The sequence below is a fragment of the Serinus canaria genome, chromosome 5 (assembly GCF_022539315.1).
Source record: "Serinus canaria isolate serCan28SL12 chromosome 5, serCan2020, whole genome shotgun sequence".
Taxonomy (NCBI): Eukaryota; Metazoa; Chordata; class Aves; order Passeriformes; family Fringillidae; genus Serinus; species Serinus canaria.
Genome location: NC_066319.1, coordinates 19173045 through 19200422, shown reverse-complemented (window position 1 = coordinate 19200422; position 27378 = coordinate 19173045). Strand labels below are relative to the sequence as shown.

The window sequence follows — 27378 nt, the reverse complement described above, 5'->3', positions numbered from 1 at the left end:
GCTATTAGAGAGTGTCCAAAGGAGGGCCATGAGGATGGTGAAGGGCCTTGAGGGGAAGCTGTATGAGGAGCAGCTGAGGTCACTTGGTCTGTTCAGCATGGAGGAGACTGAGGGGAGACCTCATTGCAGTCTGCAATTTCTTCTCCTGAAGGGAAGAGGAGAGGCAGGTACAAGTCTCTTCTGTCTGGTGACCAGAGACAGGACCCAAGGGAATGGCCTGAAGTTGTGTTGGAGCAGGTTTAGGTTGGATATTAGAAAAAGATTTTTCACCCAGAGGGTGTTTGGAACAGGCTCCCCAAGGAAGTGGCCACAGCACCAAACCTGACAGAGCTCAGGAAGTGTTTGGACAACACTCTCAGACACAGGGTGGGGTTCTTGGGGTGTCCTGTGCTGGGCCAGGAGTTGAACTTAATGATCCTGATGGATCCCTTCCAATTCAGCATGCTCCATGATTCTATGGCATGTTGCTACAACAACACCCTGAGGAAAACATTATTTTTGTCTCCACAAAAACAAAAGACTAAAGGATCTATACACAGTTATGCAGAAAACCTACAACAGATCTTAGGACAGAATTTAGATTTCATTATTCCTGTCTTTCATTTAATAATACACTTGTAATTACTTGGCATTGGTTTTTGTATCAAACAGATGTGCCTATAAGAAATTACATGGAGAGTAGGAGTAAACAAGTAGATATATAAGCTCATGTGATCCATCACACTACTCCAATTTCCCAAAAACAGGCCAAGCTCGACATTCTGCCCAGAAAATACTAAGATCATGCCTGAAATATGACAGCAGCAAGACTTAGTCTGATTCATTCACCATCAAATTTACAGGAGTAACAAGAGCAAAAGAAGTGATTAAAATACCCATAGTGCTTCCATTTAACAAGAAGCACTATGGGTATTCTATTGTTTTTCTAACAACTGGGAGGGACTAGGTTTAAATTTCCTCACATGACATTCCCTGCCAATAAAAAAACCTACCAACTACAACTAAGTTTAAGTTTCCCAATCAGAATTAGAACATTAGCTTTCAAAGATTCAAAGCTTTTAATTGCCTTTTGAGACTTGTTTCTGCAAGGACTTTTTTGGGGTGCACAGATGCAAGAGATCATAAACGGCTGCTGTTAACCACATTTTCTTGCTTAAAAACATGTACTGAATTACCTGCATTTTGGGGGCCTTCAGAGAAGATGGTTAGCTGTGCAAATTCTGGGATGTTCAGCCTTACTAGCTGGGCAAATACATTTAGGCCTTATACATGACATAAGAAAAATCCCACATGACATACGAAAAATCTGTCTGGAGAAAACAACTGAATTCATTATTAGGTTATTTCCCCACAAGCCAGTGGTACTTCAAGCTGTTCTGTTATGTCATATAGCAATCACTTAAAGCACTGCTCCAATGAGAAGTAATCACAAGGACTGGCAAAAGTTAACTGTGAGGCTGTAAAAGTATTAATTCTCTGGAAAAATAAACCCAACTCCATAATGTCAGTTGCTCTAGGAACACTTTACTATGGCCATGGTTAAAGTACACTCTAACTTATAGGCATAAAAACCACTGAAGTCCTTTGGAATCAGTAGCTGACACTGGACACACTCCTCCCTCTTTTACATCCCAGCATACAAAAATAACAATGCCCAAATATGCAGCAGTACAAAAACACAGAAGGGGAGAAAGACTGCTTCAGCAAAGTATCATCTTTCCTCTTCTTCAGTGAGTAGTCGCTCAGCACTTCTAACAATATTTAATATTTCTGTAGTCGTATGTCTCACAACACAGATCAGACATAGAATCAACCTTTGCAAGTGAATGCAGTTTAAGAAAGAGCTACATGTTACAGGAAAAAAACACAAACAAACTATCATTAAGTGTTAGGCAAAATAATGTTTCAGCCACCAAGGAGAAAAACCCAACCATACAAAATTACAACCTCTGCACCTATAGAGAGCCCACAGAGTCAAGTCCATGCAATGATGACAGTATGGAATGCTATTGCTGCTCAGAGGCAGAAACACCATGTCAAACTTTTCTGTGCTGCTTTCTGTACATAGCTGATTAGCTAAAAGTGCATGTCCTCAACAGTTCAAGCTGATTTAAATCAGAGAAAATAGCCCCATCTTTCTTTAAACGCGGTCATAAATTCCTGTCTTCCTCTTACTATCCACTAGCATAAACTCTACCACAGGTGAGCAGCAAGCTTTAAAAAACAGTTAACCTAGAGCCTGTAGTTCTCAGTGCTGCCTGAATCAACCCACCACAAAGTTTCAAGAGCTTATGCCATCACAAAACAGAGAGAAAGGAACATGCATGCCCCCCTCCAGATTAAGAACACAAGAAGAACTGTAGCCTTTCCTCAGGCTAAGTCAGGTAACCTAAAGTAAATGCTTTCTGCTATTTTCAACTGCAACAGACACCACTTAGTCTCACGAAGTTGCTTGTCTTTAACAACTACGCCACAATTGCTTCTTTAAGCAGCAAAGTTTTCAAGAGCACTAATTTCTTCTTGATAGCTGTGTATCAGTCTTCTCCAGCAAGGAAAGCTGCCTGTCAGAACCAAACATGCCACTGTGTGTCCCAGTGTATGTATAAATGGTGAAGGCTGGTTTCCCACACCGACATTTACTGGTGTCACAGGAACTTTCCTGTCCAACTACCCAGGAGTCACTCCGGCAGTCACACTCCCACTACCAGACTCTCTCTCTGCTGGGACTGAAACCCCTACACCCTGGGTGGCTCCAGCGACCCAATGGGTACACTTGACTCTCTGAACACTCCACACCCACACCATCAGACAAGGCTTCCTTAACACATTAACCCTGGTTTTCCATAGTGCACTCTCAAATCTCTGGTTCCTTTAAGTAATTTAATCATAGTGCATAACACAAAACTAGCTCGAGCTGGTGCCTCTGGAGAGGGAGCCTGAGCAAAGGAATTCCTGTGCTTTCATACCCTCAGTCTGTGCTGCCAATAGGCTGGGGTCTTCCTACTGAGTCCTTGGCTCCTGCTATGTCCCAGTGTCCGGTCACTTGGCCAGTGCCACACGTCCCTGTTCCCTCTGCTGTGGAAAAGGTCACAGCATCCAGTCACAGCCCCTTCCTTGTCTGGGGCTCCCAACATTTCTCTCACGCAGGGCACAGCCTGCAGCTCTCACTGCAGCTGCACACTCAGTGCCTGCTCCAAGTGTATCCCTCAGCAGTGGTCACTGACCATTTCAAAGGTGTGCTAGAGACAAAAAGTGCAGGACTGTGAAAGCAAACTCACCGGAATAATGGTGGAGAAGGCAAACCAAGATGAAGTTGTGGTAACGATTATCTTTCTGATGATGGACATTGGCAGAGGGACCTTCCCTCTGCAGAGTTTGCATTTAGGATGTGACAGCACATCAGGAGGGGAAGATAAGCTGTACTACTGGTAGTGAGGGGAGAACTTGGGCTCTGACACTGCATGAAAACATCACCTCAAAAAGAGCCTGGAAGAGACAGATGCGTGTGAGGTTCCAAAGAGGAACCAAGCCCAAGGAAGGCCAGGATCCAGGACAGAGTAACAAAACAAACCATCAACACTGTCCTTAACAATAAAGAAAAAACTCATAACCCTTCACTCAACAACACTGAGCTAATTTCCAAGTGTGAGGAGATCGATGACAGATAACCATGATTTTCATCTAGACAAGAGACAGATCTGCAGACTTCCCTACCCTAGGAAGGCAACTCAGCTCCTGCTTTGAAGTCTTGCCCTAAGAAAAGAAAAGGAGACAATAAACCTCTCTCCTAAGGCTCCTAAAAAATCTGGAAGAGGGACAAGAACATTTTTCTAAATACATTGAAACAACAGTTAAAATTAGAAGAACCACCAGAAGACAATCAGAGTCAAGGAAAGGCAATAGTATAAGAAAAGGGACAGACTGTACTACATGGTAGTGGTAGCACACAGACAGTGAAGATGGGATAGTATTCCTAAACAGAAGCATCACCTGGAAATAGATGGTAACCTCTTCATATACATGCAAATCCAACAAAGAGGTAGGAGTGAGACTGAAAAGAGGGCATACATGAAGACCATGTGTACTGGGTGACAAAAAATGATGCAAAGTGAACTTAGAACATCCCTGAATCTTTAAGGGGAAAGGCAACTCATTGCTCACCAGCTGCAGAATGCAGAACTGGACCCTGTTAGAAAAAATTTTAACAAGACAAGCCAAAACAGAGCCTTGATTTCAGATCATCACAAGGCTGGGTTATAATCAGCTGATTTTCTTTTACCTTATAGATATGAAACCATGACAAGCCATGGGGCAGTCACAGCAACATCCTTCAGACAGTCCAGGAGCTCTCACCACTCTCACAGTATTTTGGAGACCCCTGCTAACATACTGGTCTAATTTAACCACAGGACACAAGCCTCTTCAAATGTCATGCTCCAGGTCCACTTGAAGAGATTTTGCCATTACTTTAGAGTTGAGAGGTTTCTTTTTATAGAAGACTGTGTATTTGCCCTTTTCCTCTACCTCTGGTCACGTGTCCTCCACTAGGTAAGCCTCAAAGAGAGTTAAGTGGGGGAGGAAGATGGAGCTCAGGAATGACAGACGTATACAAGTAATGGTTATTTATTTGAAGTTGGAAATTTCCCGTCATCACTACCAGAGACCTAGAAAATAATAATTTCAAGTGAGAAATAACAGCTTTTATAACCACTTACTTAAAGTATGATTTTCTCCCATTCAAACTGAGCTCTTTAATGTGCTTTATACAGCAATAATAAAAATTTATCCAGAAGATAAAGTTACACGGTGTTTGCTGCATGGATTAGACTGCTGATGCTTTCTGTAAGCAAATCAAAACCAGAAAAATAAATATAATTTGCATTTTGTCAATAGGAAATGTGCTGTTAGGCAGATATATGGCAGGGATTACATTGAAGGGAGGGTCTCACTCTTTTCACTGGAGTTTAGTTTTACCTTATGTCTTTCATTTACTGTGCCAGAAGCCATAGCCAAGAGCAATGATGTTGTTTCCCTGCAGAGGAATGTAGAGAGTGCCTCCACACAACAGGACATTAACATGGGAAGCACAGTGGGGCCGTGCAATCTTCCTGCAAGGCCCTGGTGACCGATTCTTTCCAGCAAATACTGCCACAGCAAGATACTGTTCCACACACCACGTACCCCAAACTGCTTTTGAGCTAGCAGTAAAATTAGGGGGTTTACTGCAACAAAAGTAATCTTGGAGTCTGGCTCTTTCAACAGTTGCTGTATTTAACAGTACAGCAAAGAGTGAAGAATACTGGGATGAAGGTAGACAGAGGAAGATTTAGCAAAAAGCAGAAAAGCTTTTCACAAAAGCGTGAGAAAAATGAACTTTCCCTTGGAGACTTGGATGCAACTGTAGACAAGTGACTCTGGAAAGGGCCACAAAACAAAAACACCAAGATTCAGTGTGCATGGTGTACTGACTTTCTTCCTTTTCCCACTTTTTGCTTCTTAACAGTTCTGTTTCCTTTATTTACTAAAATCCTCTGAAAAATTTCTCATAAGAAAAATAAAAAAAGTGGCATCTGCTTTTTAGATACGTATCCTGGTCCCAAAACCACCCAATATCCTATCTAGCCTCCTCAAACACTCTATGACACAAAAAGTCTCAGAAAAAAGCTTCCTAGGAGGCTCTAGTTAAGAAAGATTACATATTTCAGCCCCTAATCCAAATATTTTGGGTGTCTCACTGGAGCCCTCTTGCAGCTTCCAAACCTGGATGTGTTTCATTCAGATGAGTCAATCCCGGGCACAAACTCAGCTAACAAAATGAATACATTTCCGGTTAACTACAAAACCATTCTTGCCTTTTAAGGCTTCATTCAACATTTTTTTCTATCAGGTATTCTCCACTGAGCCAAATCAAAACTCAGGAGATCTCTAAAACCCAATGCTATAATGCCACATATCATTTTCCTGGCTAAACAAACTGAAAGGTCCACATTCCTTCTGGCACCCATCATATTTCTGTATGCTACAAAGTGTACATTCTGTAGAAGCTGGGGCAAAGACATGTCCAGGCAGAGTGCGCCAAACTGGCAAACTCTATGAGAGCTGCAGGGCAAACCCATGAGCTGGGGAATCACCTACAGAGCTGCACACACTAGGATCAGAAGAAACACAAGATCTCAGGAAACTCATGAAAATTTTCAACAAAACAAAAATCTTAATATCTCAGTAAGCCAGAGAACTCAAAATGCATAGACAAAAGGCATGGAATCTACATAGTCAGTAATAAATTTTTGATTCACAAAGTGCACAGGACTTGGTTCAAAGGCAGGACACATTTGTTTCCATACAAAATCCATGCTGAAACTTAGGGTGCACTAAGCTCATAAATTTGCCAATCTTTTCTTCAAGCTTCTTGGAAAGTAAGCATTATTGCTGCAGTGGCACCTGAGACTGGCCAGAACAGAGGTTCTTCAGCACCTTGCTCAACACAGTAATGAACAGCAGTTTCAGCATGCTGCCATAAGGGTTAATTTTAATTTTGACTCTTGTTGGCCTGGTTGGCTATTTCCATAAATACAAACCCAGCAGATATAATTGCAAAGCAGGTATATTTGGTTCCAGTTCCTCTGCCAATTTAGTGGCAACTAATGTTTGAAAATTGCAGGGTGTAAATTTAGCATATTGGGTCTCACATCACGCTTTTACTGCCGGAGACTGTATTTTATTAATGAGAATTAAAAGAACGATACCACACTTTATGAAAGCTTTTCTGGTTTTTCCCCAAATCTCTGCAAAGAAGGAAGTAAGAAAAATCAAACTGTATTGACTTGATAATGATGAAAACAGTGTAGCTCAAAACTGTGCATTTCTGAGTTTCAGCAGTCATTTTTTTCAAGTTGATGAGCAGAGAATTGCTAGTGCCAAGCAATGCCAAGACTTCTGCCAAGCAGCTATCAAATCTTGGTAAGAAAAAACAAGCAGCAGGATATGTCTTTGGAATACAAGGACAACCTGAACATATTTTCTCTGTAACAACAATATTCAATTTTCTTTCACAGCCCCAAGAAATCAGCGACTGGCTAGCTCTAATTGTGGCTCTCCCAGTACTATTCACATACATATTTGCACCTTCCTGTCCTTCTCACTCATTACAAGAAGTTCAAAAGACAATGAGAACTGTACATAATAGGTATTTTTAAGGACACATTGTTAAGTAATACACAGTGCCAGACTGACACCCACTGCCATCAAAAGAGACCACCAGTGTAATGCATACAGACACTAGCTGAGGTTTCTCCCACTTAACAGAAGTGTGGAACAGAAGCAACAAAAGTAAAGCAGCCTCCAGCCTTTGCATTTCCAAAAGTCAGCATGGCAGTGCATCACTGCTGTTCTGACAACTCTGATTCTTCCTTGGCAGAACAATGTCTCAACCCACTCGCAGTCTTTACTTGCTTCTGCTCATTTGGAGTTGAATTTTCTAACCAAATACCTAAGCAGACTTACTCCAGACTTACTGAGATTTTCAGCACCAGAGCCTCTATCACACATACCCTCTCTTTAAACACGGGCCTATATTTAAAAGAACAGGAATCTTGCCAAATATTGAAAACTCACTTTTCTCCAGGGGAAACCTGAAGACACTTGGGAGCAATAACGTTTTTAAAAAGGCACCTGAGATTCCTCAAAGACTCATTTCTCTAATTTTGACTTCCAGTTACTGCAGTAATTTTCTTAAACGTCAAGGTGACAGATTCTGCTCAGATCTTCTGTTGAAGGGTCACAGAAACAGCTGCCACCTTCACTGCTGGAAAGCCTAGTAAACTCCAACCATCCATACACTGATGCTTTGCCTGTTCTCTGAAGCTACTCCATTAGCATCAGAAAAACAGGCTTCACAGGCGAAGTACAAAGCTCTGAGGTAACAGACTCTGCTATAACTGGAAAATTAGTTAAACACTTCAGAAAGGTTTCACATACTTTGCATCAGACAAGATGTAAAGCAACTGGAAAAAAAAACTACTAAAGAGAGTGAAGACTTTCTTCCTACAAAACAAGTAGGAGGGGGCTTTCTTTTAACACAATTATCTTCCCTAAATTTTCCCTTCAGTTTTACTTCCCAATACTGGCAATTTACTGAAGCATGTGGAGATCAGCGCCTAAGCAAAAAAAAAAAAAAAATCATTCTCACAAAAGCAAAAAATATTTGGCCAAGAAGACAAATCCTGTGCTAACATCATAAAGACCATGAACTTGGGACCACTTTCAATTTTCTTTTTATTACACACAAAAAAAGTCACTATCTTTCAAGATGCTTCCAAAAAAAGGATGCTTTCATTGTTATTATCACTAATGCCCAATTTAACAGGTCAGCTGAGCCATCCTGTCAGCAGGAGACATTACACAACACAAAAAGACAATAAGCCATACTGTCTAGGACACAGGATAAGCAACATGATGAGAATGGTGATGTCACTGGCTAACCTGTGACCTCATATATTATACAAGACACCAGGCTACTCTGTTTTCAGAGACCCCCAAGTAAGAGCCTTGCAGCCCAGATCATTCCAGACACGCCTTTGTTCATCAGTCTGTATGAGAATGCTCATCATTCACTGCACCAGAACCTAAACTCCTTGCATTCAAGACCCAGAAGAACTGAGTTTTGTGAATGACACCAACAACTCAGTCGCCTTTCTCTTCAAGTCCAGAAGAAAGCCTGTCTGCATCTCATACTGGTTCATGTGGAATGAGACTCCTGTGACCCTGGTGACCAACCCAAACAAAAGAGGATGCTGAGAGTCAGAAGAGGCTTCCTTCAGATTACCTCATTCATAATTTAACTGTTAACAGCCATGTAACTGGAGTGGCTGCAGGAAAAATTAACTGTATAGTTCTCTGTTATGTTGAAAGCACTTCAATTGTGTTTGCCTTCACATTCTCCTCATCTCCTAGGCAATTAATTTTCACATATTCAATCACAATATAGTCTATAACATAGAAAGGAAATATTTATGCACTACAAGTTTTGTGTATGGATATTTCTGATTCAGGGGGTTAACACATAAATAACATTCCTTTTGACCCATATTCTGTGAACAATCTGAAAGTATAAAGGGAAAATTAACACAGAAAATATAACAGAGTGCTAAGATTCACTCATGACCAAGAAACTTTGTTCAATCTGTATCCTAGATCATACTACTGTGTTTCACATACAAAGCAGATTATATGGCTCAACCAGAAACACTTAATATTATCTATTAGCTCTTTGCACCATGGCTGTGTTTTCTCCAGATTTTCCACAAAATAAATTTAGAAGTAATACACTAAGTATTGACTTCAGTACAGCTCAGGACTGCACACACAAACTTAACTGAAGTGTTACCTCCATCACACAACATCCGTTCATTCCATGTGTGAACTCAAAAGAGGGTCATGTGAAAATGTCTATAATACAACACCCCTAACACAGACATCTTTAAGATAAGGATATAAATTCTTGCTTCCTTTCACCTTAATCTGATCACCAAGTTCATTCACGTGATCAGAAGTGGTACAGAGTATCCTTCAGCAGTCTGGAAGCTTCATCCGAAAAGCAGGAAGATGTTCTCAGAGACTGCTATCACAAGGTAACTTTGCAGCGTCATACTGCCATCATTTGAGTGGCCATTATGAATTTTTCAGTGTACTGCAGATTACTCTCTACCTGGCTGACATTCTCCACCACACTCAGACACAACAGAACGTCAATCACAGCGACTGCCAGAGAAGGGTGGTGACACAACGTTCTCAGCATGTCTACATACCTTCTGTGTTCCAGAAGCATCTTGGCAACAAGAAGCACACACTGACAGAGATGCTTTGTTATCAAACACTTACTTAGCACTGAAAAAAACTGTATGGCAAGATCAAAACCACAGAAAAACTTAATATGTATGGCAGAAAATGTTACCTCTCCCCATGTATTCCCAAACCAAAAGCACAAAATTCATTGTGCCACTGGAAACCAGAAACTAATTACTCCTTCACCAAGTCCTCATTCTTCCTTCTGCTGCACCTTTATATCAGAGCTTCTTCACTGCTGCACCTTCATATCACTTCAGCTTCTCCACTGAAGATGTTAATCTCATTTGAGAAAAGCACTGGTTCAAGGATTACTTTTGTTTGTGGAAAGTGAAGTTTTAAGTCATTGTACAGACTTTAAAAACACACTTTTCCCTTTCTCAATTTGCTGCCTAGAAAGGTTGACAATACATATTCCTGTTAATACATGGAAGAACAGATTTATGAACTTAAGGCAGGTAAATTGTTGTGCAAAACATCCTAGCTGCAACACATTCAAGTCAAAACTCTCAGTCTGACAACTTCTCCATGGAAAACTATTTACTCAAAGTAGCAGCATCATTTCTGTCCTCTTTCCCTTAAGAGAGGCAAGAGTGACTACAGACCAAACAAGGGCAGCAGGCTGAAAATATTAACTTCTTCATTTTAATGAAATATCATAATTTGAAATTTCATTTTGAAACCAATACTTTTTGAAGGAAGCTTGGTAAATGGAAACTGAAGCAAGACTTCAGTAGGTCTTTAAGGAATCCCACAAAGCAGCTGATTGACACTGATATTCTTTCCAGCCCAGTCCCTTTAATGAAGTTTAAAGACATCAGAACACATTAAAACAAAACCTACAAAGGGTGCTTGGGCACTGGAAGAGACTCCCCAGGGAAGTGGTCAGAGTTCAAAGCCCGACAGAGTTCAAGAAGCATTTGAACAATGCTTTCAGGCATAGGGTGTGATTCTTGTCCTGTGCAGGGCCAATATTTGGACTTGATGATCCTTGTGGGTTCCTTCCAAATCAGGATATTCTGTCATCTCTGAGACGAACTGAGATGTCAATTCATTTTTATTCCCACAGCAGTCGAAGGCAAAAAGTTAATGCACTGAAACAAACCCATCGAGGTTCTCTTAAAGAATCGTGATGCAAATTCTCAAGAATGTATAAAAATAGTAACAAAATCATTCTTCATGTGTGTTTAAGATAGAACTGAATCAATTTGGAAGCTATGTATGTTTATAGAAAAAACCCAAAAACCCACCCCAAAAAACAATGTATTTGCCTTTAATGCCTCCTTGGCAAACCAGACTGAGATGAAAGACATGCTCCAACGGACTGTGCACTGGTTTTTAGAATGCAGCACAGAGTTTGAAAACATTCGGCACTGCCAAACCCTGCACAAGTGTTAAACAGCTCAAATTCTGCAAGGTGAGGCAATGTCCCAAATTTTAAGAAAGTGATCAGAAAACATATGAAAAAAGTCCAGTTGTAGCTATTTATCTTTGTATCTTCATCCAGGAAAGTAGGTGAAAATCCCTTGCAGTGTCTCAGGGGATAAGCTATATAGATAAATGAATACTTCTCCCCCATCTCCCTTTTCCACGCATCAGGAGAGTGATACTGCCCTGCTTCCTCATTTGTATTTTAGTTCATATCTTACACAGAACAGAAACTACCCTATGGTAATAAAAATAAGCACCACATATTTTTCAGGACATCTATTTTAAAGTTCCCCTCTCTAGCATCCAAAAAGGAATCTGCCATTGCTCCACCCTAGAAGACTGGAGGCACTAACTTCTTGCTATCAGGAAACACTAGAAGGAGAACCTACACAATTCTAAATCCTCATCTATGACTCCTCACACAAAAAAAAGCAAAACATACACAACTGTTATCCACTCCCAATGTACATATTCTGATTATAATGAAAACCTATCAGAAATAACTCACATATGATTCAAAGTAGGGATATAAATGGGACAACTGAAACAGCCTTCTTACACAAGCTTAGAGAAAACAGCACTAGACAAAAGAAGCAGACCTGTAAGCACTTTGGGCACCAGCAAGAGGAAAAGACACAGTCCAGAAGTAGCCTACTTGAACAAAGAAAAGAAGCAAAAGTAACAGTGACAGATTGTCACACATGCAGGGCTGAGTCCTCCAAGTTCAGCCTGAGTTTCAGCCCTTCCTGGATCTGCTGCTTCGTTGATGCAAAAAGAAATCCACCATCTCATCTGATGCTGTTTGTTCCATTCTTTTTGCAAGCTACTCCAATTTTATTTGGGCTTGAGGGCAAAGCATTCATGGAGGAGAAGGGAAAAATCATGTGCACAACAACCTCATAAAACATTAGGAAAAGCAGAGAAGTGGAACTGACAGTGGCAACTACCACTTCCTAGCGTCTTACTTAGCAAATCAATCGGAAATCAGCTCCAACAATTAAGTGATAATGAATTATTGATGACACTCACTTTGGGCAACTGAGCACTTACCAGCATTTATGAAACTAAAGAAACTGAGGTCGGTAAGTGCTATCCCCATTTTGCAGACGGCACAAAGCCAGGCAGACAGCAAACAACTCTGCTACATTACGCCTTGCAGAGGATCACTTATCTCTAGCATGTTATCTCAGTTCTGTTTGTACATCGTCACACATCACCTTGATTTGTAACATATTACTGCTTCAGAGAGGCACAGTGAATGCTCCAGGTACAGAATTCAATAATTTCAGTAACCACATCCTACTACCATTTCAGAGGTGGGGAGAAAAAGGCTGCTCAAAATAAAGGACAGCAATATTGAAGCCAGGGAAAAAATCACTTCAAAATGTGATATACAACATATGTTCAGTGGCAGAATTTGCCCTTGAGAAAGCAAAGAAGGTATTGAAGCTCTACTGTTTCAAGATACTTTAAGTCTGTGCTTAACATGTGTTTAAGTCAGCCAACTTATTTTGCCAATGCAAATATATTCAACTAGAAACTCAGAAGAAAGCCAAGAATTCAGTCTTAGATTTAAAACCCTCTTGCCAACCACTCAAGGCTGTCAGTGATGCCATACAGGAACACTTCCTATCACTAACACATAAAAGTGATCTAGGAAAGAGAACTCGCTCTACTCCTACCATACTTCACAACTGAGCTTTCCAACTGATGCCATTATCTATTTATACCATTAAAAACCAAACAGACAAAGGAGGATGTGAGCATTCACTGCACATTATCTATCCTGCCCCTTCACAATTTTTCATCAGACTTAGCAAGCAGACAGGCTATTGTCTACATGCACTTAAAGGTAAGTCTCTCACACTTGTACAGCTTTCACCCTCAACAGCAGCTGCCAGAGCTGAGGCAGACACAGATGCACTTTATAAACTAGCGGCCGTATGTCACCCAGCTGGTGTGAAACACCACGATGTCCCTTCAAACACCACAATGGTTACACACATGCGAGTGTGCTGACTTGTAGTCAGCTCTCTGACAGGAATGCTGGTGACATAAGCTTCAGGAGGAGGAAGATGAACGGCAGTACCTGCCATGTAGTCCAGCCTTTCAGACAGGATGTCTTTCAGGGAAGGGCAGCTTTCTGTGTGGAATTTGAGATGACCAGATATAGGGTTCAGCCCTGCCACAGATGTCTTAGATGATCATATTATTCTGCTTTCCTTGGCTTCAGTTTTCCTTATCTGTTAATGACTTCTAATGCTCTCCTATCCCATGGGAATACTGCCAGCATCCATAATTTATGTTTCCACCCTGCTTGGATGCTAAGAAGATGAGTACCTCGAGATATATACTGATCAGTTGATTGCCAAATATATAAACTGTTTTTAAAGAAATATCATAAAAAATGCAAACTATTAATATTAAAGCCCATCTGTGCCTCATATAATCACTAAGGAGGGAAAAGGCCTCAATAATCACTGAGTCCAAGCATTAACCCACTACTACACCATATCTCTAAGGACCACATCTACATGTTTTTTGAACACTTAGAGGGATTGTGATTTCACCATTTGCTGGGCAATCTGTTCCAATGCCTGATCACTCCTTCAGTGAAGAATTTTTTCCTTATTCACAACATAAACCTGCCCTGGCACAACTTCAGGCCGTTTCCTCTTGTCCTATTGCTTGTTATTCTGTCTACCTCACCTCACTACAATGTTCTTTCAGGGTGTTGTAGAGAGCAGTAAGATTTCCCCCCAGAAAAGCCTCCTTTTCTGCAGGTTAAACAACCCCAGCTCCTTTAGCTGTTCCTCACAAGACTTGTACTCCAGACCCTTCACCAGCTCCACTGCCCTACTCTGGACTTATTCCACTACTTCAATGTCTTTCTTGCAGTGAGGGGCCCAAAACTGAACACAGGATTCAAGGTGTGGCCTCACCTGTGCAGAGTAGAGGGGACAATCATTGCTCTGGTCCTGCAGGCCACACTACTGTTGACTCAGGCCAGGATGCCATTGGTCTTCTCATGTTCAACTGCTGTCAAACAGCATCCCCAGGTCCTTTTCCACAGGACATCTTTCCAGCCACTTTCCCCCAAGCCTACAGTATTGCATGGGGTTCCTATGACCCAAGTGCCTCAGGACTCAGCACCCTGCCTTGCTGAACTTCACACAATTGGCTTTGTCCCATTGATCCAGCCTGCCCAGATCCTTCTGCAGAGCCTTCCTAACCCCCCCCAGCAGATCAACATTCCCACCCAGCCTGGTGTTGTCTGCAAACTCCATTTATTCGTCAACAGGCATTTTTATATTTTTATAACCAAAAATCTTGGAGGTATGTAGGTATGCAGCTGATACACAGATTCTGACTAAAATAGGTAGGACCATTCTGTAACAGATAAGCAGGAGGGAGTTTGGGAATTTGAGCTTCAACTACCAACTAGACTCAGTTCACATAGTAACTCTCTAGAGATAAGTGATCCCCTAGACCTAAGAAACTCAAACCATTTTAGATACTGAAATTAACTGCCCTCTTATTTGCACTTACATGTTCAACAAGAACACCTGGTATGGTTCAATTTCTGGTTTCCTTTTGCACGCACCCTTTACTTTGTTTAATGCCGGGATATGATTAGTGAAAAAAAGGAACAACTTGGGAAGCTTGTTTGAAAACAGATTATAAATCTGTATGTTTCAAAGTACCCCAAAATCACTCTGCCCTGGAAACATGCAATGACTAGCCCTTGGTATAGCTGCTTACACCTAGAGTTTAATTTTGACAGTTGAGCTCACTCAAACTGCTCTCTAACCAAAACATTTACTACAGCATTTCACTAACACATTTTTTCCAACACAACCGGCCAACAAAGTCCTTCTAAACCAAAGCAAGGAACACTGGAACTAAATCTGTGCCAAGTTAGTTTTCTTACAGGAATGTGCAAAGTAGCTTGGAAGGCTTGTGTTTGCAAACACCCAACTTATTCCATCTTCAAGGGCCAGACTGGCAAAGGTGCAGAGATCATTCTATTTCCTCAATGTCACTGCTCCTCTGAGATATCCCATATCAGACACGCTTACTTTACAAAAAGGAGATAACCACCTGATATTTTAGAAGTCTAAATCATGCACTCTTTCTGGGTTAAAAACTGGCTGAATAGCCATGTCCACTGGGGAATGTACATCCAGCTGGTGACCAGTCACAAGTGGTGTTCCTCAGAGCTCAGTGTTGGGTCCAGTCCTGTTTTATATACCTCCATCAATGACCTGAATGAGAGGACCAAGTGTCCTGTCAGCCAGTTTGCAGACAGTGCTAAGTTGGGCAGGAGTGCTGATCTGCTGGGCAGGCTAGATCAATGTGCCAAAGCCAGATAGGAGAGGCTCAACAAGGTGAAGTAAGGGTCGTGAGGAAGCTGGTGTTGCTTAGCCTGGAGAAAAGGAGGCTCGGGGGACCTTATCACTCTCTACAAATGCCTGAAAAGAGGCTGTAGCCAGGTGGGGTTTGGTCTCTTCTCCCAGGCAACCAGCAACAGGACAAGAGGACACAGCCTCATCTGCATCAGGGGAGGTTCAGGTTGAACATTAGGAAGAATTTTTTCACTGAAAGGGTGAGCACTGGAATGGGATGCCCAGCGAGTTGGTGGAGTCACCACCCCTGGAAATATTCAAGAAGCGACTGGACACGACACTTAGTGCTCCAGTTTAGTTGACATGGTGGTGTTCAGTCAAAGGCTGGAGTCAGTCCTGGAAGGCTTTCCTGACCTTGGTGAGTCTATGATTGTACGTGGACTTAATTTTAACAGGATCTAATGGGCCTTACAGAGGTCTCTTCAATACAGGCCCAAAGGAAGTTACACTGATCGCTTCTTCAACTGGAAAGTTTGCTCACAATAGAAATCTACGTAAATTTGCAACTACTGATGAGAAAACAAAGTACCAACACTGCAGGGAAAAATTAGCTAAACCATGGCTGAACAGTTTCCCCAAGAGACTACTCACAAGGAGCAGTGGCAGTCAGCAGGTCAGCAACTGTGGATTCAGCCTCAGTTAGGACATGAATATCCTGCCAATGATCAGCACTGTTTCTTGTGTTTCCAGATTTTATTTGACTCAGCTAATAGGCCATTAAGCTCCAATGAGGTGGACATTTATCTAAAGATAACACAAGGAAATTGGAAAGTAAGCAGCCTGAGGCTACCCTGAAGACTGTTAACCAAATAGCAAGGCAGAGCTCAATTAAAACAATTCATCAGAAAACCTATATAGTCCATTGGCAGATTTTCAAGGATCCCATTAGAAATTTTAAGGATATTCAATCTGATTAGATGCTGAAGTCTATCTCATGTAGAAGCCATTAATAAGTAAAGAGCCTTTAACTTTGAAAGTCTGAAAATTACTAAAGCCACAGCAGGAAGAGACACTGGGCCTTTCCGGTGTAACTAACATGCACAATTTTGCATAAGAATGGCAAACCCTTTCTGTACTATACTGAAAATGTGAGACTAATTAAAAGGTACAGCTGTGCAAACCAATGTCATCAAGTACCCACCATTTTTGGGTGGACTCTGGTGATGCAACTAAGAGACAGACACTCTTACACGCTACCTCAAAAAAGCCTATATACAGGACCTCTGAATCAGGAGTATTCCATGAAATGTCTAATGCCTCAGTTGTTGAAAAGGGCAGGCATTTCAATCACTTGAAATTGCAGTGTGAATAGGAAATTACACTGAAAAATATTTTGTCTCTCATTTTATAAAAACTTGAAGAAGAAAAATGGCTATTGTGCTCTTAACCATAATGGACATATAATTCAAGTACAAAATAAGATCACTGCTATTCTGGACTCTTTTTTTGAAGAGAAAGGTTGCAATAAAAAACATTTCAAAAAACATGGTGCTGACAGTAATCCCTGTAGGGGAAAAAATCTGGCAACACTCTACTTCAAACTTGCAATTTAGAAGCTCACATTCCTCATGGAAGATTTTCATAGTACAACTGGTACTGCCAACTCGTATTGTTTAAAAATACTCTTAGGAACTCTACTATCAACGTCCTTTTTATCTTCCAAGTACTCTGTTAATGTTCTAGACACACCACTTTGATCTTTGGACAGGAGTAGATTCTTGATTTGTATACTGCACGTGGTAGCACCATTTTCAGAGGAGATAAAAAGAATAGGTTCCTGAAATTTAAATACTGCTTGCAGAAAACAGAGGGAAGTCCTCCATCTGACTGCAAAAGGACAAATGCTTGTGGTTGGATTAAGAATGTTTAAACTGAAAAATATCACAGGGATTCACTTTTCCCTTTACACTTGCTGATATTCAAAGCCAGTATATTCACAAGACTGAAAATGCCTAAAAAGAGTATGTAGATCTCACCTTTTAAGACAGGGCTACCAAACACGTCTTAGAGAAGATAAATCAGAATTCCAACAGGACTCAATTCAATTAATGTCAAGTTTAACATCTAGAACCCTGGTTACATAGTAAAATGAATGATCTGTTCATTTAAAAGTTCACAATGTTTTGGGCTGATTTTTTTCACAATTCTATCTGTAACTCCATTTATGCTTCATTTCACTCACAACCAGGTACTGAACTTCAGCCATATGGATTGTTTTCCCCCCACTCCACCTTCTTTTTACCTTTCAAAAACTTGCTGAAAGGAAAAAGAAGCCTTTTTGAGTTTGAAAGACAGCAATCACCACAAACACTGCTGTTCTTCCTTAGCCAATTCTGAATTATGCCTACTTAGTTTAAGGACTTGGTCTTTTAAAAGTGATTGAGCAGTTAGTTCTTCCAGACTCCAGGATTTCACAAGTGCATGCTGCTTACGACCAGACTGAGCAGATCTTGATCTAAGCATCTGTACTGTGCCTTTCCAGTTACACAAACAAGCAAAGATGTTCAGATTTTACATGATGCCAAGGCCTTGAGAAGACATATTTCTTACAGTTGATCAGATCATGGAAGATTCAGTTTGGCATCTTCTAGATCACCCATCCAAGATCACCATCAGAGCCTCAAACTCTTTTGGTGGACAGCCATTCTCCTCGGGACAAAAACCATGCACATCAGGTTCCATTCAGTTTAGGAGTGTGCAGTTCCATCCAGCTTTTAAGACTTCACAGTTTTGGACCCAGCCACAAGACCAACTTGTGCAATTGGCAGGAGGCTGGCTAACAGGTTAGGACTTATTTGGCCATTGAAACTCATTGATTGCAGTGTGTTTCCTTTGAAGGTCACACATGCTGACTCTACCAATTTATGTGTTTATGAAGAACTGATGTGCTTTGGCAGGTAAAGCAACTCTACATATTTAACTCTCTAACTAGTCTATGACTGTACATATTTAACAATGCATTCACTAATGATTTAGCAATTTATAAATCATGCCTTGCATTGTGTGAAGTAAATATTACTTGTCCTTCATAAATGATCCCTGAGAAATGGCTCATTTGCTAAGATGCACAATTCACTTATAAATTGTACCAGAAACTGAGTAAGACCAAGTCCCAGATAGTCTGCTCTTACTAAACTCCACCTCCCAAAATCAGCAGCAAAGTCCTACACAGCCTAAAGCTGAGCCTTAGCACATAGCATACCTAAGCAATGGATAGGGAGGACAGGGAGAAGAAAAGGAAGCCCAGCACTGGTGGTAGAGTGAAGCAGAACACCTGCAGTAGATAGAGGCAATGGAATAATGACATTTCCTAACTGCAAGTTTGGCATAGATATAGTAAGCATACATAACAGCATCTTTCTTTTTAAGTACAGAGGCATGATGAGGAAATCCATAGCTAGCTCTATGCATCAATGGGTACAATTTGGTGAGGTCATGAGGCACAAAGGAAAGAAAGAGAAAAAGGAGGAAGGAAGCGACACAAATCATCTATGAAAAGAAGCATGTAAAGACTAAGTCATCAGCATGCAGCTTCACAACAAGAGAACAAGGATGCAGGCAAAGAAAGAAAAAGAAAGGAGTTTGAATCTGACAAAAAAAGGATTCACAATCTGAGAAATAATGGCTATCTTTAGCTGCAGAATTATAGCTGAGCTTATACAAAGAGAAGCAGAAACATTTAACAGCCCTTAACATAACTTCTTCTTGCATTGGGAGACAGCAGCAGAATACCAGCCCTGAGTCTGAATTACCAGCCCTGAGTCTGAATTAGTGCAAGCTCAAGTATTCCCTTCTGTAGCCATGTGTGAGCAATGACTGCATTCCCTGTCAAGCAGCCACTCTTTAGCAGGCTTGACACGGTCCTGAACCATGGGTTACCTGTGCAGAGCACCCCAGACAAGCAACGTACTTCAAGTTGTCAACTCCTGCCCTGACTTACTAAAGGGAGAGAAAGTGCAACTTGACAAATACATGGATTTTCATAAGTACATCAATTTGTGTGTCTCTATCGTGCTTCACATCTTTGTACACCTAACACTCCTATGTTTGAAGAATTTTAATGCCTTTACGCTAACAACAAAAAATAAAGAAAAATCCAGGAATACTTGACTAAAAATTATCATATCAAGAAAAATCTACTTACCTCACATCAAATCCATACCAGAGAAGGCAGAACATCTCAGACACAAAACCCACTATTTTGAACTGTAAAAACATATGCCTGATATTTGTGGCACATAGCTCTTGACTAAAACTAGGGTAGCACTAACAGCATCAGAGAAAGATTGTAAGAAAGCTGATGTCAAAAAAAAAAAAAAAAACCAAATAAAAGGGGAGGGAATACAGTGAGGAAAGAATTAAATCTTGCCCAAAGTAATACTGCTGATCAGTAACACTACCTGGAGTAGATCCTGCAGCACTAAGATGGTGAACAGCTTTGCCCAGATGAATACAAGTCTTCAGTTGACACAGATACACATACATGACTGGCAATGGTGTTCTGTCTGGAGCTATAAGCATCACCTGACTCATTAACAATTGAAGCCATAAATTCATCCAAAATGCATAAAGTAATAGAAATTACTCCAAGGAATGATGGAATCTGAACACAATACTTAATAGCCAGAATTCACATCTTAATTTTTAATGGAACCACAACCTACTTGCTGCAGTAACATTATTACATTTTATGAAAACAGAGATAAAGCCTCACAGGAAAATGTTACCTAAAATCAAAGTTTTCATCCAACAAACCCAACAGTTTCAAAATAGACCAACATAGAATACCTCATGTGATGTAACTGGTTTCCATCTAAAATTTTCAATAAGAGAATCCTGAACCAGGAATCTTCCTGATCACATTCCCTAGGAGCCATCTGGAATCTGTCTAAGCAGATGAAAGATAACAACACAAACCAGAGACTCAGAGCAAGGTGTGGCACTTAGCGATTTCTCCTTTAATTTACAAGGAAAAAACTAACCAGAATCCTTACTAAAGGATAAAAATAGCACTAAAACCTGAAAAACTGTATTTTTGCCCCTCTTGAAACAAGCTACTTCGTAACACAACAGCATACTTCAACCATATTCAATTTATACACTTCTCAATCTTTAATAAGTTAAGTCTCACAGGCTCCTTGAGAGATACCAAAGCCATTTTAAAATATAAATCTTTTGGCTAAGAAGACATAGTATCAGGACCTCGGAGTTCATTAGCTCCCAATCCTAAACGATCCCAGATTTTAGCAGTTTCACAGCAACATCACCTTCCATTCATTACCTCAGCTCCTGTTCACTCTGACATGTGACACAGCAACTTACTCAACCATTTACACATTGACAAAGAGCAGCTTTGCTTGATATGTTTTACTTGTGACAAGTTCACAGCTGTCTAGCCCATGGCTGGAAGAAGGCTTAAGAAACACAGAGGAAAAAATTATCAGCAGCCACCCCACCCCCCCAAATTGCTTCCATTTTCATTTTTTTCATCTAGGGCCTTCTGATTATCCACCCATATGATTCCCCAATCCTTCACCACATTTTTCACACTAACAGGAGCCTCCTATTATTTCCCTCCAACTTCCAAAGAGTACACATTTCTATAAGCTGCAACTAAAATAAGCATGTGATTCCACAAGTTCCTTTGCAACCAAGAAGTGGGTAAATTGGGATCTGTACAAGCAACTGAGACCAAGAACAAGGAGAGACCAACAGCTCCGTTTAGAAATTTCACTGCCTCAGCATCTCCCATGTGCTAGTTAAAACACACCCACACACCAAGCCAGCTACTATTACACCATCTTCTCTCCTAAAAGGATTTTTCTGTCCTGATAGACAACACTGCATGCAAGGTGAGGTTGGCTAAAATGCCTTTTAATCTGACATTTCACTAGAGTACAAGATACTGCATGAAAGAAACTAAACATCTGATCAAGTCACTGCAGCTTACAAGATTCTACATGTCAAATAATCTGGACACACACACACAGTCCTTGCAAACACAAAACCCCATTGATCACGTAAATCTAAAGTTTCTTTATCAGAGGCAACTAATTTAGACAAATGCTTTCTGCCATGGTGTTTTGTTTGCTTGTTTTTCTTAAGCTATTTAATTTTCAATTTTGTTGGTTTTTTTTGTTTGTTTGTTTGTTTCTTAATATATATGAGCTCCTCCTCAAAAATTCTCTAGCAGTCAGTAAATGTATGATAAACTGATTATCCTAATGGCTGACTATACAAATACATTCAGCCATGATCTATTTACACTTCAAGCAAAGGGCAATCTGTCATTCTATGTTTCACTTGAGAGCTACCTTAAAATACATAATTAAAACTGTTTTCACTTGAAATATTCCATTCTGCATCTTAGATATAAGCCCATAATGAGGTCCTGCCATGACAGAAGAGTTGTTTTAATACTTGAAAAGACAAAAATGCCAAAACCCGACTACTGAGACCCAAGATGTTTCTCCTTCCTCATCTTCAACACCTGCCAGCTGATAATGAAGCTGTTTTCAAATCCTTTCAGACCCTGAAAATGCCAGCTGAAATAATTAATCACAGAGTGCCTTGTACCAAAGGTAGAAGAATATCCACAGCTCCAGTCAGCAGCAAGCAGAACAACTGAACAGCCTACCAGGCTTTCTAGCAATTCATCAAACTCATCACCTTCTACAACAGACAAGACACTGAAATGGAGAGCACTGCTACCATCACAGCAGATCTCACGCTACAGATTTTTCAGGCCTACTCCATTATTGCATTTCTGCTCACATGGACAGAGAGAATAACCACAGAACAGGACATATGACAGACAATACTCTGGTAAAAATATACCAATTTGGAAAAATAAATTAAAATTTAAAAAACATAAATAACACAGAAACCAAAACAAATTCTTTCTCCGGGTGACAAATTAATTTTTAATTAGGCCTTCCCACATTGCCCTGAAACACAGAGATGCTTGAATCTCAGCTCAATTCATCAGTGCTACCTAACAAATCAACATATCCCTGTAAAAGTCTACCAGATTTACAGCAAAGGGAGCCATTTTATTCCTCACCCAGTAGATAATCAGCATAAGAATGAAAGCAGGCTGCAGGTTCCTATTGTGACAATAAAAATATAGTATCACCAGGAAACTGTTTTTCTCTAAAGAGGTATGGAGCTTGCTGGTCTCAGTGTAACAGGCACTACAGACTGACTGCATGCTTGTAACACTTTATTTCACATTTGTACAAAAGGTGCATTTTTACTACCTATTTTCTTTATAACAATCTCCACTTCCTATCACAACATGTGACTGCAACATTGCAGTCATGCTTCCTCCCTCTCAACCTGGCAACTGCAGACTCTTTGCAGTGTTTATGCCAGGCGAGATGGGATGGCTGGGAGCTCCTGGGCTCTGCAACTCCCCACATTCAGTGAGTAAGAGAAATCTGTTTAAATCTAGCCAAGGACACACCTCCCCCAAATCATCCTCTGCTTATTTCAGTCCCTGCACAAAAAATGTACTTGCAAGAGTAAAGTCTGACAACAGCCTCAAACATCAAATGTCGAATAACCAGAAACTGATTCAAGACAACTTGTGTGTGGGCACAAATCCCACATTCTGCTCAGCATGGCTGGGGAGCTTTGCATTGGAATGAGTACCCCTAGCTGCTCGCATTATGACCACTGGCAGACTCACATCTTAGCAAATATCCAGTGCTTGTTGTTTATTACTGTCCAAGCTGGAAGTTTCTTGACTTACCAACTACAGGAATCTTTCTCCATCTCTCCCACACTGATGTGCTACCCACACTCACAGCTGGCTTATGTACCAAGAAAGACAAACACTGGTTATGAAGCACTAGACTCAGTTTAAGAGTTTTTAAGAGGACTGCCTGAAAAACACAGAACAGACCTACTGAATATACAATACAGACATGAATCTTCAAGTAGAGAGTGGCTTTTTTCTCTCTGCTTATCTAACAGTGGAGACCACTACTCAGAACTGCTGATTACTCCTGCCACGTAGTACTAAGGTTTTCAGCAAAGAAATTGTACTATTAGCAATACCTCTGAATGTCAGTACAAATGAAGACCCACGTAAGGAAATAATGGCTATTTCCTTAACACCATCTGGAAGTTTTAAGTTAGCAGATATTACACAATGCAGACTAATGTGGCAACATGACTCTTCAAATAGCTCCTACCCCTGCTTGATTTTAGGGATGTTCTGGTTTTTCGCAAGATTTTGAGGTGAAGTTGGAAAATGTAACAAAAGCACATGTGTGGCCCTTCATGTTTATGCTGTCTGTGGAGTAGGTCCTGATTCTAACAATCTTAGACCAAAATACAGGAGGGAATTAGACACAGAAACCTCCCCTAAATAAAGAGCAAGCTGATATTTTAAGAGGCATATTATCTACATTATAGATTTGACTAATTTATCAGAAAGGCCCCTATATTGAACTGTGACACCTGGGGATGATACTTAGAAATCCCAGCTGTGCATTGCATTTTGATTCTCCAGTCAGTTAAAGACTAATATTGTAAAACCTTCTTCAGTTAAAACAGAAAGGTCTGTAACTGTCAGAAAAAACAGTGTCACTTTTTCGCTCACTTTGTAAAAGTAGTTAATTTACCTGAATGTATCTGATTCCTGCCATTTCTCTTCTTAATGGATGATATACAGGTTGAAGAAAAAAATACATAAATCTATGTTCAAAACATGTTCAGTAGGATTTAGCTTTCTTTTAATTAAAAAAAAAAAAGTCTTGAATACACAGTACAGTGGCAGTCAGGATTACAGAACTCATTTTTCTGTTAGGGATTGTTTACATTTTATTGGTTTTTCAGCTGTAGTGTACTTGCAATTTTCTGAAACAATCCTTTCCAAAACTCACTGTAACTGTGTGTAGATCAGCTTCCATTACTTCATACAAGCAGTAGAAGATAAACATAGATGTCTGTTTTCTAACTAACAGACCTTCTTCTATATTAACTTAACCCGATAATGTTGTTACAGTCTGAGCTGGAAACAGGAATCCTTGCAGGACCTAACCTACATCCAGGAACTCCTGGGCTGACCCTGAGCCAAAGCAAAGTGCTGGAAACTGGGTCACACTATGACATGTACAGGGCAGCAGCAGGGGATCGGAGCTGAGCCTGACCTGCTTATACTGGCAAGAGCAAGACAGATGAAAGAAACTGGGTGCATGGTATGTGAGCTGCCCAAGAGCTTGATGAGACTTGAAATGAGATGGGGACTAGAAGAGGAAAGGAAGGTAACCAAGAAGCTCCTATGCAGGGAACAGAGGCTGAAACTTAAGATCCATAGTCTCTTTCTGATCAATTACCAGTTAGTTACCAACTGAAATTAACAAGCCTGGTGTAAATTCAAACTCGAGTATCATAACAAAATAAAACCTTTCCCAGACAGATAGTGCTTTTCATCCTGAAAGAGCCTATTTGATACAAGTACAATATTATGAATAAAGACAATAGTAAAAGATCAACTTTGCCTTGCAAAGATTCACTGCCAATGCAAGCCAACAGTTACTTCTGCACGCTAGCAGAACAACTGTTTAGACAGGGACACTATACACTGTTTATCTTCTGTTAACTTGAGATTCATCCCTAGGGTTTTAAGGTTTCTCATCTGTACCCAAAAAATATTCAATAGGAAAAGAAGTATTTTATAATATTTTATATCAGGAATTACCAGAAGTAAAATTCAAAACAGAGTGAAGGCCAGGCAGAAACAAACTTATGCTCCCTGTGGGAAGCTTGCAGGGGTGCCAAAATATACAGAGGAAGCAACATCTAAAAAACAAATCCCTGAAGACCCCCTACATAATTATTCAAAAGAAAAACAGAACACATGAAAAAAGAAGTTTCAGAAATTTCTTTGAATTTGCCCCAAAGTAAACCAGAGTCTCTGGTTAAAGTAACTGCAAGAATGTTGTGCAAGAACCACAGCCAGTAGTCAAAAAGTTGAAGTACCAACTTCCACACAAGAAACAGGTCACTGCCCCCAAGCCAAGGAGGAGCAGGAATATGGGGTGTGGGTGGATGGGAAACCTTCAGATGTAAAGATCAGTATCTTGTAGATGGGATCCTTCCATGTTAATCTAAGGGTGGTATTACAAGCAAATATATTCAACACATGGAAACATATAACTTGCTGTGAATAATTAGATGAAATTTTGGCAGTAGGAGAATGGAAATTAATAAGGAAGAAGGCAACACAACCCAGGTAAACAAACCTGAGCTTCATCCGAAGCCTCCCAAAAATGGAACAGCGGAAATAGTTTTGCAAAGACACCTAAACCTGCAAAGACTTATGAATGTCACCAAGTTTGCAGTTGACTAATTTCAAAACAGTGCAAGTCCTGTAACTCTTCTCCTCCTCCCTACCCATCTACACCGAACTCGAACTTTTACCATAGAAGCTGTGAAACTTACGAGTTCTTAATGACAACAAATACTCTAAAAAGACAAGAAAAGAAAATAATTTGAGCTTGATAATCTGAGTTTTACACACTGTGTGCCATCACTTCATCGCCAAGGCGTGACTCGGAAACAGACACAGCAGCATGCAGCCAGGCTACTTACACTGTCTGGAAAAGTGCCCGCTAAGATCATGTTGCAGAAATAATTCACACCTGCAGCAAAGCTGCACAAAACATCATCAACTCGCCAGTTTTGATAGGCATATGCCGACCGTGCTGGGAGAAAGAGTTTTTATATAGAAGACTATGAGCAAGAAGTATGAAATCCCCTTTCCGCACCCCAAGTAAAGCCAGGCAGGACCCGAGCCCTTCACTTGGCCATAGCCCGCCGCGGGCCCACCGCCGCAGGGTCGCCCGCACCCACCACGGCCTCCCTCGCCCCGCGGCGGGCTCGTAAAGGAGAAGGGGGCCCGCCCCGGGATGTACCAGCGGAGCCCTTCGGCCCAGCGGCGACTTCGACGCCCGGTTCGGCCCAAGGGTGCCCGGCCCCGCTGCCCGCTCCATGCGCCTCGCCCCACGCCAGCCCCGCTCAGCCCCGCTGGGGCCGGGACCACCCCAAGCACGCTCCGAGGGGCGGAGGGGCCGAAACGCACACGCCGCAGCCCCGCCGTGGGCATCCCGGCCCGCCCGGGGAGGGGAGGGGAGCGCGGCGCGAGCAGCCCGGGGAGGGGCGGCCGGCGGCGCCCCCGGCCCGCCACGAGCCGCTCACGGAGGCGGGGGCGGCGAGGAGGCCCCGGCGCCCTCCCCCGCCGAGCGGAGCCGCCCCCTCGCTCCCGAGCAGCGCCCCGGGGCACCGCCCCCGCCCGCACTCACCCGCCGAGCCCAGCAGCAACCACAGCAGCCACATGGCCCCGCGCCGGCCGCCCCGCAAACTTCGGGGCTGCTCCGCCAGTCCGGCCCGACGGAGCCTGCGGCGGGGAGCGGCGGTGCGGGGGCCGGCCCGGGGGAGGGCCCGGGCGTGGCGCCGCCGCCGCCGCCCCGCCCCGCTGGGCGGTCGTGCCCACCCGCGGCTGCCACCGCTCCGGCCCGCGCGGCTCAAGGGCCGCCTCGTCTCCCTCGCCTCTGCTACCCATCAGACACCTCCGGCCAGTTTTGCTGTAAGACACGGCATTACCGTGTCTTACAGCAAACTCTCCGCTTGCCTTGCAGCGGCGGGCAGGAACCCGTTAGGAACACCTGGAAGAGTTTGGGTCAGAGCT

The 27378-nt window shown here is 41.7% G+C and overlaps 1 protein-coding gene across 2 annotated transcripts in view; it reads right to left on the bottom strand.

Moving 5' to 3' along the window:
- LDLRAD3 (low density lipoprotein receptor class A domain containing 3) overlaps nt 1-27104 on the bottom strand; it is a 107821-nt gene extending 80717 nt beyond the window's left edge. For both annotated transcript variants that reach the window (XM_030240625.2, XM_050975336.1), the window contains exon 1: nt 26993-27104. In XM_030240625.2, coding sequence (XP_030096485.2) covers nt 26993-27026 — 34 coding nt within the window. In that variant the 5' untranslated portion in view covers nt 27027-27104. The remainder of the gene's footprint in view (nt 1-26992) is intronic.
- Nucleotides 27105-27378: the final 274 nt, after the last annotated feature.